General features: G+C 45.1%; 1 protein-coding gene across 3 annotated transcripts in view; it reads left to right on the forward strand.

Annotated features, from left to right (window-relative positions):
- The first annotated feature begins 5714 nt into the window (after positions 1 to 5714).
- ZNRF2 (zinc and ring finger 2) overlaps positions 5715 to 14135 on the forward strand; it is a 112031-nt gene continuing 103610 nt past the window's right edge. For all 3 annotated transcript variants that reach the window (XM_034404023.3, XM_087894224.1, XM_087894225.1), the window contains exon 1: positions 5715 to 8934. In XM_034404023.3, coding sequence (XP_034259914.1) covers positions 8472 to 8934 — 463 coding nt within the window. In that variant the 5' untranslated portion in view covers positions 5715 to 8471. The remainder of the gene's footprint in view (positions 8935 to 14135) is intronic.

The following is a 14135-nucleotide window of genomic DNA, read 5'->3' on the forward strand; positions in this document are numbered from 1 at the left end:
TTTTGTTTTTACTAAATTTGTATACCGCCCTACTCCCGAAGGACTCAGGGCGGTGAACAGCCATAAAATAAAACATATAAATACAAAATTTAAAATAGAGATAAAACAAATTAAATAAATTTGGCTGAACATTTTAAAACCCCAATAATTTAAAACCAAATTTAAAATTCCCATTTAAAAGAGGAAAAGTTTAGGTCAGGCCGGCTTGCTGGAATAGGAATGTCTTAAGCGTGCGACGGAAGGTACGCAGATCCGGAATCCTCGGTATCTCGGGGGGGAGCTCGTTCCAGATAGTAGGTGCCCCCACAGAGAAGGCTCTCCCCCTGGGGGCCGCCAGTCGACATTGTTTGGCCGACGGCACCTGGAGGAGCCCCTCTCTATGGGAGCGTACTGGTCGGTGGGAGGCTATTGGTGGTAGCAGGCGGTCCCGTAAATAGCCAGGTCCTAAGCCATGGAGCGCTCTGAAGGTGATGACCAAAACCTTGAAGCGCACTCGGAAGACCACCGGGAGCCAGTGCAGCTCGCGCAGGAGAGGCGTTACATGGGAGCACCACGTCGCTCCCATCACCACCCGCGCGGCCGCACTCTGCGCCAGTTGGAGCCTCCGAGTGCTCCTCAAGGGGAGCCCCATGTAGAGAGCGTTACAATAGTCCAGACGGGAGGTGACGAGGGCATGAGTGACCATGCGTAACGAGTCCCGATCCAGAAGGGGACGCAACTGGCGGATCAGGCGAACCTGATGAAAAATCCTCCCAGACACGGCCGTCAAGTGCTCTTCTAAAGACAGCCGTGAATCCAGGAGGACACCCAAGTTGCGAGCCCTTTCCGTGGGGGCCAATGCTTCGTCCCCAATAGTCAGCGATGGCACCAGCTGACTATATCGGGACGTCGGAAACCACAGCCACTCGGTCTTGGATGGGTTGAGCCTGAGCCTGTTTCTCCCCATCCAGATCCGTACGGCCTCCAGGCACCGGGACATTACTTCAAGGGCATCGTTGGGGTGGTCTGGGGTGGAGATGTACAGCTGGGTGTCGTCAGCGTACTGATGGTACTCCACCCCGAAACCACGGATGATCTCGCCCAACGGCTTCACATAAATGTTGAACAAAAGGGGCGAGAGGACCGATCCTTGTGGCACCCCACATATAAGGGGCCTCGGGGTCGACCTCTGCCTCCCTGTCAACACAGACTGCGACCGGTCGGAGAGAAAGGAGGAGAACCACCGTAATACGGTGCCTCCCACCCCCAACCCTTCCAACCGGTGCAGCATGATACCATGGTCGATGGTATCAAAAGCCGCTGAGAGATCTAATAGGACCAGGATAGAGGAAAACCCTCTGTCCCGAGCCCTCCAGAGATCATCCACCAACGCGACCAATGCCGTTTCCGTGCTGTACCCAGGTCTGAAACCCGACTGGAACGGATCTAGATACGTCGCTTCATCCAGGTACCAGGGAAACTGTCGTGCCACCACACTCTCAACAACCTTCGCCACAAAGCGAAGGTTGGAGACTGGACGATAATTAGCCAATATTGCCGGGTCCAGGGAAGGCTTCTTGAGGAGAGGTCTCACCACCGCCTCTTTCAAGGCGGCGGGAAAGACACCCTCACTCAATGAAGCATTTATAATCCCCTGGAGCCAACCTCGCGTCACCTCCCGGGAAGCCAGCACTAACCAGGAGGGGCACGGGTCCACAAACATGTGGTTGCATTCAGTCTACCCAGAATCCTGTCCACGTCCTCAGGGGTCACAGAATCAAACTTATCCCAAATAACATTCTCAGGACCTGCCTCCGTCATCCCTGCTGGATCTACCCAGTCGGAGTCCAGATCTTCCCGAATCTGAGTGATTTTGTCATACAGATACTGAACAAAATCCTCGGCTCTTCCCTCCAAGGGGTCCTCCCTCGCTTCCTGGTGGAGCAGGGAGCGGGTCACCCTAAACAGGGCGGCCGGGCAGTTATCTGATGACGCAATAAGAGCAGCAAGATGAGTGCATTTCGCTGCTTTTATCGCCACTAGGTAATTCTTAATATGAGATCTTACCAGTGTCCGGTCAGATTCAGTGCGACTGGCCCTCCAACTACTCTCTAGACGTCTTTTCCAGCGCTTCATCTCCCTCAGCTCCTCAGTAAACCAAGGAGCCAGGTGAGATTGGCGCCGGGTCAGAGGCCGCAAAGGCACGACTCGATCCAGAGCTCCAGTGGCCGCCCTATCCCAGGCGGCCACTAAGTCTCCAGTCGAGGCGTGTGCCAGGACCTCAGGCATTGGCCCAAGCTCCGTCTGGAACCTATCAGGTTCCATCAGGCGCCTGGGGCGGTACCATCTTATCAGTTCCGCCTCCCTGCGGCGGGGTGCAGCGGTTCGAAGGTCAAGGCGAAGGAGAGAGTGATCCGACCATGACAAGGGCTCGATGACTATGTCCCCTATCTCGAGATCACTCAGCCACTGTCCAGAGACAAAAATCAAGTCCAGTGTGTTTCCCCCCATGTGCGTAGGGCCATGAATTAGCTGGGTCAGATCCATAGCCGTCATGGAAGCCATGAACTCCCGAGCCACCTCAGACGTCTCACCCACGGACGGCAGGTTGAAATCCCCCATGACCATAAGTCTGGGGGTATCAACCGCCACCGCGGCGATAACGTTGAGTAGCTCGGGCAGGGCTGCTGCCACGTGGCAGGGAGCCAGGTACGTGATCAGCAAACCCATCTGAACCCCATGACCCCACTTCACAAGGAGGGTCTCACAACCGGCCGTCTGAGGAACAGTGGCCTCCCTCGGTCTAAAACCTTCTCTAATAATAACCGCTACTCCCCCGCCCCTCCTGAGACCTCGGTTGATGGAATGCGTGGAAGCCTGGTGGGCACATTTCTACCAGAGGGGACCCCTCCCTCCAGGCCCAACCAGGTCTCCGTAATACCTGCCAGGTCCGCTCCCCCCTCCTGAACAAGATCACAAATGAGGGGGGCTTTATTTACTACGGACCTGGCATTGCACAACATCAGCCGAAGGCCCGGGCCCTGAGGGTCTGTGCAACCTGGAGAACGAGTGGAGCCTTGGGGGCCGGAGCACGCTACCGCATGAAGACAGCGGATGCGCGCTCCCTTAACATGATATGGCCCCCTGCTCCCGCCATATCTACCCCTCCCCCTCACAGTACCGATGGTAAAAACACAATCTGGACAAGCTCGACCCCCATTTCCTCCGGAACTCTCACCCCCCCGCCGCGTATAGTGGCCAGGCCTGACCTTCCCCTTGGTGGGTTATCCCCCGAACCCACTACCCTAGTTCCAATTTTACCTCCCCCCCGGGACCCCTTAAAAATTTTTCCAAAAATTTACATAAAAAACCCCTCAACCCCCTCTTCGCCGCATGCCACCTCTCTGGGTACCAAGACCCATCATTGAGGTAGGACCTCGATAACGTGGAGGGCCAGGCTTGCAAGAGGGGGGAGTTTCGCAATGCAAGAAGCTGTGCCCTTAAGTACATCTAAGCTCTGAGGTTAACATTAACTTCCTGCAGAAGTAGGTACAGTACATTTGTTTTTATCAGTAGGAAGTTAGCACCCAATCCTCTCCTAGAAAAATGAGGTATTTTAGGAAATATTAAAAGGGCAGAATATTTCCCCTAAAAGGGAGGTAAAAACTCAGCTCCCCCACCACCTTTGTTAATGGGCCATTAAGGCCTGGGCCAGTCTATTCTATATAACAAAGATCTACCTCCTGCAAGCAGAGCCATAGTAGGAATTGCCCTCACCCAAGATCCAACAAAGATAGGATTATCTCTCTACCCATCTAGCAACAGAACTCACCACATGGCACCTGGGGAGATTGCATCACCCAGCAAGGCTCAATCAAGCTTGGGACTCAGGACAGACTATAGAGTTGCCCCTGCATGGCCCCATGGGAGTCTGACAACCAATCAGATTACAAGATCAAATTCAAAGCCCAACAGCGGGCATAAAACCAAAACACTCTCAGCATCTGACCCCTTTTCTGCTCAGGAACTCAAGCCATGTGATCCTGTTCATCAATAAACCTTCTTTCCAAGCAACTTCCATGAATCCAATGTCTTTTTCCCCACTTGGAACTGAACCAGAAGCATATTTCTTCCAACAATTTGGCACCCAAAGATAGGACTCCAAGCTAACCTGACCAATGGACCTGGCCTGCGTAAGTCTCCCTTGCCGGCACAGACCCCATTGAGTTTGTAGGTGGATTCTTCCCCGACCTTGGCCATTTGGAACAAAGGTTTTAAAGTGGTTTTGGGTTTTGAGCTCAAAGGCTGCTTGGAAAGAAGGCGAGTATCTCTTTATTTTAACTTTAAAAGCCCAGGAGGTAAAAGAGAGTATGTCTCTCTCTGTGTGAATGTGCTTGAGGAAAAAATCCCTTCTCTGCCACAGCTGGATCTTGCTCCCTCTGTGCCTTTCCTAGCCACAGAAAGGATCTGGTTTACCAACAGAGCCTGGAAAGTATAGGAGGTCACGACAGAGTGCGAGACCTTCTGTTAAGAAAGGGAGAGAGTGTGTGGGAAGGGGTTGAAAGGCAAGTGAGAGGTTCACTCTTGGGTGACTTGCTGAGCATCATTGAAAGGTGGTGTTGGAAGAAATATCCTTCTGGGTTCAGCTCCAAGTGGGGAAAAAGACACTGGAAACATGGAGACTGCTTGGAAAGATGGTTTAATGGTGGATAGGATCACATGGTTTGAGTTCCTGAACAGAAAAGGGTGAGATACAGCAAGTCCCCAGGTTTTATGCTCTCTCTGACTTTGAACTTCCTGGGGCCCCAAAAGAGTATCCTGATTGGTTGTCGGACTCCCAGGGGGTGGGGGGGCCTTGCTGGCTGATGTAATCTTCCCAGGTGCCATGTGGTAAGTTTCTGTTGCTGTTGTGTTGCAGATGGGTCCTATTGTCAAAGACTGAGTTTCTGCCTCTGGCCCATTAACAAAGTGGGGGAGGGGAGGCAGGAAGGTGGGAGCTGCTTTGTCTTTAAAACATGTTTCTCCATTTCTCAACCAGGGAAACATAATATTCTGCCTTTTTAATATTTTTTAAAATATTTCATTCTTCTAGGAAAGGGGTGGGTACTAACTTCCTACAGTGGTACCCATACTATGAGTAATTTTGGCAGACAGAGTCCTCCCAGGCCACTTGCCTGAAAAACTAAGGGGTTGACCACAGGTTAGAAGGTTCCTTCACCTGTTGGGGGCGGTGTATTCCACGGTTGCGAGGGACCCAACTAAAAAAAAAGAGAGTAGAGCCTTGGAGTCTTGTCGCGGACAGTGGGAAGAGCAGACCAGGAAATGGGAAGCTCAGAGTCTTGGATCCCACTGAAATCTCCCCAAGGGAGACCGATTGAGGCCTGGGCTTGGGACAAATTGTCCGTCCAGGCAAGAATGAGGAAGACACGTGTGTGCAAACTATGTGAGAAATGGGCTCTGCTCAGGGATGAAGCTGGAAAAATTTGGCTAAATAAAGGTACTTAAAAGAAAAAGGGAAATGTTGGGATTTTTGTTTGTTTGTCTATTTGTTTCTCTCTCTTCCTCTTTGTCTTCTATGCAATCACGTGATATGTTTGTTAAGATTTGTGCCTTCCCTAATTTAACTGAGATTTATGGTGGGAATGACCAGTATGTGTGTAAGCCTGAGAGTTGTTTTCCTCTTTTTTCTTCCTTATTTGTATGTGTGTGTGTGTATGTCTAAGTCTTTCTGTGCCCTTGAGGTAATTGTAACTGTTAAATGTATTTGATCCCTACAGATGAGAATTTAATATTGCTGTCCATTTAATATCTGTCCATCCTTTTCCTGAAGCATGTGAATCCAGTTTTTTTCTTTTTCATCTGTTGTGTCTCCATTTTGTTGAAACTGATTTATCTATTTAGTAACTGCAATACTGATGTGTTGTTGTTTTTTCTCAAACCCTGCCTGCAAGCTATCTACCACTCCGATCTCTTATCCTGCAAACAGGGCCTTTCCTCACCAGCAAAGGGGGGAGGAGACCCTGTTCTCCTATCTTTCAGCCCTGCACAGATGACTCTGTAATCTGTGGAAGCAGAGCACATGGATCCAGATGCTTCCTTCAGAGGAGACTTCCCATCCATTTGAGCCAGAAATTGGGTTTGGATCCAGCTCTCCACTAGAAAATCATCACAGAAACCAGAGTGGAGCAGAGCTTCCCAAGCCTGACTGACCAGCCTTACCACTGAGCATGTCACCCAGCAGACATGAAAGAAAGGACCCTGAGATGGACAAGTAAAGACTGAAAGACTCTTTCGATACCCAGAAGACAGTTAGAAAAACTATGGGGAAGGGTGGAAATTCATTGTAATATTTTCTTTCTTTGTTTCATTCACAATTGTAACTGATCAGTTAAATGGACTCTGGGGAAATTGTATTTGGGAGTGGTTGCCACAGCAAGTTCTGAACACCTTAGATCTCTGTATGGTGGGAGGGAAATTTGTCCAAAATGTCTTTATTTGCCTGTATTGTTAAAGTAGCTCCATACACATGCACACACACACAGACACCCCATTCAGAATTAGACTGAAACTATCCCCTTCACCTACCTCCTCACAAAGCTTCTCCTTTTTGCTCTGGGGATCTAAAGCCCATGCAGTTATATCTCCCTGCTAATTCCATGTGGAAGGGGCATCCCCCTCAGGCAATTTCCTCATTTGAAGAGATAGCAGAAAAGAGATCTCCAAAACCCAAATCCTGACTATGACTCACAAATGATGCTGCCCAGCTGCTCAGTAAAGTAGGATATGTTGCGCTGGTGGTCTCATTAGTAGGAGTCCCACGACTCATTGTGCACAATTTAAGAAATACTAAATAGTCTGGATTGCACAATGACTAACCTCAATTTGGACTCACAAATCCTGGATGCACTAATGTAAGAGCTAGGGCAGGTTCAAGAAACAATCCTTGAAATGGGCAGGATATTTCTTCCAACATATCACTGGAAAATATAAGAGTTTACTTGGTATTCAAGACATTGCAAATTCTGAATTTCGCTTACTTTCTCTCTAATGCTATACACTTAAGACCTCTGGATATTATATAGCCAAGTTTCAATATACAAGTAAAATCAGGACTGTAAAACAACAGCAATCCCCTGTACCAAAAGAAATCACAGTGAGATTGACGTCACTATCCCACACATTATTGCTTTCGCTGCTTCCAATAAATAATTTTTTTTAAAAAAATGAGAAGTTTCCAACTGGCAGAATACGGTGCTTCTCAACAGCTTTTTTCACTCTGGGATCCTACAGAAATATTCTAATCCTAACTTCCCAGGCGCATGCTAATATGCTTTGGAATTGTGGGAATTGTAGTCCGATCATTTTGGGAAAGCACCAGGCTAGGTAGAGCCCCGTATAAAGTAAACATGAGTGTCCTTGAATTTATGTACGCTACATTTCACTCTTCGTCCTTACGATAACTATCAGGAGTAAACGGGACCGAACGGGACCGCTTTACTGTATTTTCAAATTTAGAACCATGGATATATTTCTCGGGACAGAAGTTACGTGCTGTATTCTTTGCCCTCCCACCCAGGCGCCCAAAATTAATTCGCTTGAACGAGTCTGAGCGGATACGATTGACACAAGGCTCGCGGGTGAATCGGCGGTTGATTTATAAGTTCCTTCCGCTCTCTAACATGCTTCCAACAGAACACAGTACAGGTTTGGGTTTCTCCCCCCGTCCCTCCCCGCCTTGCAGAAACTGAACTAGCCCTGTTCTGCACCGAGAAAAGCTTAGCTTGCTGATCGGCCGGTAGCAACTTAAAAGCATAAGGCTGCGGAGGGAGGTGGGCAAAATACGCGCGAGTCGGATGGGCCGACGCTTGCCTCATCCTAGGGGCCGAAGCGCGTGCGAACCTGCCTTCTTACTCCACCCGTCCGAAAGGGTCGGGTGCTTTACCTCCGGGACTGGCAGAGGGCGGAGCAGAAGGCGGCCGGAGTTTCCCCGCCTCCCACCTCTCACGCCATTACGGCGACAAGGCAGTACAAAAAGAGCGAGCGAGCGGCTGCGCAGCGGTGCCGCCCCCTTGCTTCGCACTTGAGTGAGCGCGGGGGAATCGGGCCGAGGCGGGGAAGCGGTCTCACGGGCAAGTGGCCGGCTGCGGCCGCTTTCCTCGCTTTCCTGTTTGCGGGAAGGGAGAAGGCGGAAGGATGGCGGAAACTGCGGGGCTGAGCTCTCAAGCCGTAGCTTCAGCGGCGCCGTCATTCCGCGCCGCGGTTATAGCTGCTGGAGCCTTTCCCGTCACTGCTTCTAAGATCCCGCAGAGGTGGAAGCGGCTTCGCAGCCCTGGGGCCGCTAGCTAAACTACCGCTTCCTGGTGCTTTGGCGCTCGGGCTGGAAGGGCGAGCGGTGGACATTTCGTTCTCTACTCTGTCTCGCCGGCGGATCCCACTGAAAGGAACCGCGGGAGAACAAGGAAGAAAGAGAAGGTGGTAGGGAAGGAAAGACCATGGGCGCTAAGCAGAGCGGCCCGGCGGCCACCAACGGCCGAACGCGGGCTTATTCCGGGGGAGACTTGCCGTCCGGCAGCAGTGGCGTTAACGGGGCGGGCGGGCGGCCGATAGGCGGAGCGATGAGGTACACACACCTGGCGCCTGGAGTGCACCACGCGGTCTCCGGCTCCTCGACCAGCAGTGGGGCGGGGACGGCGGCTCGCCCTTTGGCAGCGCCCAGGAGTAGGTCTCTAGGCGGACCAACCGCCTCCGGGACTCAAACGGCTCACTCTGCCTTCAACATCCCCAATAGCAGCGGCCTCTATGGCTCCCAAGACTCGGTCAGCAGCACTCCCGAGGAAGGGGGACGGGAACGAGGCACGGCGAGTGGAGGCGCAGAAGGACCCAGCGAGAGAAGCGGAGGACCCCGGCTGGTTATCGGTTCGCTGCCCGCACACCTTTCGCCTCATCTTTTTGGAGGTAAGGATTCCTGCCCGGCCATAGTGATCAGGGCCCGTGGGAATGGGGAACTGTACCATTTGGTGGAAGACAGTAGTGCTCGGGGGTTATTAGAAAAATGTAGGGAGAAGAAAAGGGAAAAATTTTCATAGTTAATTCTCCAAATGTTGGGTGGTACCAGATTATTCAAAAGCTTGATCTTGGGACTCCCAATCTGTCCCAAGTGGAAGAGCGATATTCCACGTGAGAGATAACAGCAAAGTTTTCCTTGTGGACAGTAGAGCTCTAATACTATTGGTTAAGACGCTCTGTTTAACAAAGTTAAGCTACACTGTGTTCAGAAGGTTAAATCTCCTGTTTAAGTACTGAATAGCTGCATAGATTCATACTGTATGCAAATCTGTTCAAAGTAAGAGTGTACTCAAACGGGAGTTACTCCCAAACAGGTCCACCTGAACACAACACAGACTTGGAATTACATTATTAAAGCTGGTAGCCTTTATACATGCAATTTAGAGCTGGCTGGATTACCATTGCATATGCTACAGTGGACCACTTCCTAAGTAAGTGGTTCACTATAATACCTGACAAACTAATGACACCATTGGGATATACGGTAAATGATCAACAAGTGCTTTTGGGCTAAAGAGTCCTACTTATTTGTAAACAGATTTTTTCCTTAAAGTGGTAAAGCTTGGATTTTAATTGCTAATATATAAGGAATATTGAAGCATTGGTGGGTGGGGGTAGGACATTAATTTATGAATCAAAATCACACAGGATATTAACGATAGAGCTTGATTTACTTGTACTTTTTATTTTGTTCTTCAGGAAAAAATTACTAAGAATGTTCCAGGTTGAGAGGATTTGAATTAGTTTTTTAAACTTTTTTTTAAAAACAAGTTTTATTGGGTTTTTTTCTTTTCTCCTCTCCCACCTTCACCCACATCTTTCTTTTTTTTTTTGTTTTTTTGTTTGAACAGTGTTGGTCTTTCTTATCTTATACAATTAGTCAAATTCAAATACATTTTACTCAATATCGTCTTCCCCCTTCCTTTTTTTTGAATATACCTCAGTATTTCTATACCTGCATACATAAACACCTCCTTCATTTATCCCTAAATTCTAACTTTACTATTTGTACATATTTGTACTCTCTTATTCTTAAACAATTCATTCTTTTTCTTAATATATTTATATTTGTTTGTTCAGAGCTGCCTTTCTTCCACTTCATCTTTTTTTTTATTGTACAGCAATCTTTCTCCTCAAACTAGCCTCTCCCTCTTCTCCTTCCATTTTTCTTTCCTCATCTTCTTCTTCTCTTCTCTACTTCCCCTTCCCTTCTCCTTCTCCTCCTCTCTTTCCTCCTGTCTTACCTTCTTTCCTACTCTGCTTTCCCTTCCCTTCCTTCCTCCCTACTCTTCCGTCCCTCTCTCTCCTTCCTCCTCCCTTCCAATTCCTTCATCTCTATTGCTGTATTCATTTTCTATTTAACGTTTTCCATTGTGGAGTTCAGGCAACCCGATCCCTTATCTTTCTAATTATTAACAATATATTTCATCTTGTTCTCTTTTTTTCTTCAAATCTTTACTCAAACAATTTTCTAATCCCTTATCTTTTTTACTTTTACCAATATATTTTTTCTGCTTTACTTCTTGCAAGTATAACATTTAAATCATTTTTATCATTTCAATTTCATTCAGTTATACATGCAATTTCAATCATTAAATATATTTCTCAAAACATCTTAATATGTTTCCACTTATTCAAATATATATTTATAAAGCGCATCTTAATCCTTTTTCATTTTACCCAATCCGATTAGTTCTTAACATATTCTTAATTTATCTTCTTTTCTCTTTTTAATTATGTTTCAAATATATAGTTTGAAATATTCCAAATATTACATTTCCCCCAACTGGTTCATTCATATTGTTAAAACTTATCATTCTATAAACCTCGAATATTATTGAGCATATGACATTTATTACAGTTTTCCCTTTGTTTCAACTTTTCTTTTTCGTATCTTTTCATTATTAATATTTTGTATCTTAAAATCGTGAAATCTTTGCCCTTTATTTCCCATTATTTTCCATCCCTTTTCCCTCTTTGTTATATTTCCACTGTAAATCCCAGTGTAATCATTTATGTTTTTAATATTTTTTCTTCTCCACCGTTTTTTCCTTCTTTGCCTTTTGTTTTCCCTTCTTCTTTTCTTTTGTATTTTAAAATTCTGCATTCTCCTATTCTGCCCTATATTTCCCATCAGGGTGGATAAAAATCAATGATTTTTTTTAAAAAAATCAAAAAAATCAGATTTTTTTTTATTTAAATCGGATATTTGTTTTAAATCAGATTTTTTTGATTTTTATCGAATTTATTTTAATAAAAAACTTTTGGGGTAAAAATTTATTGTAAGATAGTTTTCTATTTAAGATATATAAATAATTTAGTTTATTCAGCATGAAATGGAGCTTAGCTATGTAGCATGAGGCTGTATATTCTGCAACACTGGGTCTATTGGTGAGTCAACAGTGGGTCAAAGGAGTAGCAGAGATGACAGTTGCTCTTTAAAAATTATGATTTAAATCGAGTTGATTTAAATCAAGCCTTTTTACTAGTGATTTAAATCATGATTTAAATCGTGATTTAAATCAACTCGATTTAAATCAAATCCACCCTGTTTCCCATTGTTACTCCTTTCTCTTTCCTTTTTTGTGTCTTTTCATTGTTAATCCCAATTAATTTATTTTGTATTTTAAAATCATAAAATCTTTTATTTTGTCCTTTATTTCTTATTATTTTCCATCTCTTTTTCCTCTTTCTTATCTGTCCACTGTAAATCTCAGTGTAATCATTTAAGTTTTTTATATTTTTCCTGTTCCACCCTCTTTTTCTTCTTTGTTTTTTTCTTTTTGTCCATACTTAATATTACAATTGTTTAATTTTCCAGTCAGTCTCATTGTCTTTGTCTTCTTCATTATCCATCCATTTTATAATCATCAAAGTCTATCCTCTTCTAGACAAAATGTATCCTCCTTAGTTCTCGCCAGTTATCTTTTTAAAAGTTCAAGGTTTTATTTTTTCCCCCCTCTCATTTCTTCAAAGGTTTTCTCAAAGTAAATTATTCCATGTCATGCTCTTCCTTCTCCTGAAGATGTCTCTATAATCCACAGTTCCACTCGACTAATTAACAACTCGCCATTTTATTTGTAATCCACATCCGTGTTTATCGAGTCATAAAAGAGAAATAAGCCAGTTTTCACATCTTTCACCTTTATATACCACCAATCAGTTTATAATCCAATCCAAATTGAATCCAAGTTCCAGATTTACATTTTCATTTGCCAATCACTTTTAATTCTTTATTCAGGTTTTCTGTGGCACACTTGTCATTCTCACTTTCTCTTTCCATCCGCCATCTCCCCCGCCGCTATTTAACCGCAATTTTCACGCCGGGTTAATTTTAGTAATAGTTTAGTAGTTAAAAATATTTACAATTTTCTTTTATTGTCTGTGAGTTAGCTAATCACTCACCCAACACCAGCACTCTGTCCAAATCTTCCCTCCTGCACATCGCTTGCTCCAGAGGCTCCAGTTTCATGGCGATTCACTCTGATCGCGGTCCCCCCCCCCGTCACTGGCTTGGAGAGAGTTTCTTGGGCTATCCAAGGGACTTGCCTGTCCCTCTAAAGACACCGAGCTGCCTCTCTTTCTTCACTGTCCCTACAGGACAGCTTCAGTCCAAAGGACACCCCCCACCCCCCCACCCCTGTGTCGGTTCGTCTGGCTGGTTTTTGCTGAGCTCATCAGAGCCCGGCATTTTCCTAACCAGCCACACTGCGCTGCTTCCGGATTCTCCAGTTTTTTAAACTTATTTTAAGAGGAATTCAAAGAACTCAAATCTGTAATACCTCAGTTAATACAAGTTTCTGCCTTAATTGCTTTTGGTTTATGAAATATTTTGCCTAATAACTTAGTATTTAAAACATTCTTAGTAATTCTTTAAGTGAATAATATTTTTTGTCTATGCATGCATTTAAATGTGACAAAGGACTGTTTAAAAACATAAAAACATAAAATTTGGAATGTGGTTAATGAATTTTTATTCTTGTTTTTTAACTTAAGTGTTATGTTAATTTTATTAGTGTGAAATAAAAGTAAGCAAATGCATTCAGATGACATAAGAACAGCCATGGTAGTATACAAACCAATTAGCAGTGATGGCAAATCTAAGGCATGTGTGCCAGAGGTGGCACTCAGAGCCCTCTGTGGGCATGCATGCTGTTGCCAGCTGCTCTTCCAGATTCTGTTGCGCACATGCGTGCCAGCCAACTGGTCGGATGTGCATGTGCACCGACCAGCTGCTCTCTTCCATGTTCCAGCGCTCTGGTGCGCGCTCCAGTTTCGGCACTCAGTGCCAAAAAGGTTAACCATAACTGATATAGAGCATGGGTATCCTACCTTTTGGTTTGCCTGGACTACATTGAGTGAAAAGAAATTGTCGAATTGAATGAAGAGAAATTGTTTTGGACAGTATATAAAATATATAATATTTATATATAATTTCTATAAATAAATAAATAAATAATCCAGTATTCTAGTAGAATCAATAGATACAATATTGTTTATTAGATGCAAAACCGCCTAAAGATTGGCTATTTCAATAACTATTGTATTGGTGCCTATAGCCTTTCTAGATTTAAGTAATCAAAATGTTAGATTTGAGACTGTGTTGCCTTCTTTTTATACATTTAAATTTGTATGTGAGAATCTCTACATTTATTATATAGCACTACTTTGAATTAAAATTGTTAGTCTTTAAAATGTTTCAACATATACAGTGGAAGTTCAACATTGCAAATTATAAATATACATATACATTAGCCAAGGGAGTGGGATGGCTCAGTGGTTAAAGACACTGAGCTTGCCAGCTGGAAAGCTGACAGCCCAGATTTGAGACCCGATCCTTCATGAAGGTGTGAGCTTCAATTACTTGCCCAGTTCTTATCCACCTAGCAGTTCGAAAGCATACAAGTGTGAGTAAATAAATAGGTACCACTTTGGTGGGAAGGTAACAGTTAGCCACATGACCATGGAAATATCTTCTAACATTTAGCTCCCTTGGCTAAGAAATGGAAACAGATGAGCACCGCCCCCTAGAGTTAGACATGACTGGAAATGGGAACCTTTACATTAGCCATAAGCCAAATCCTGTGTGA

Source organism: Pantherophis guttatus, chromosome 4 (genome assembly GCF_059756535.1).
Source record: "Pantherophis guttatus breed Tessera chromosome 4, ASM5975653v1, whole genome shotgun sequence".
Lineage (NCBI taxonomy): Eukaryota > Metazoa > Chordata > Lepidosauria > Squamata > Colubridae > Pantherophis > Pantherophis guttatus.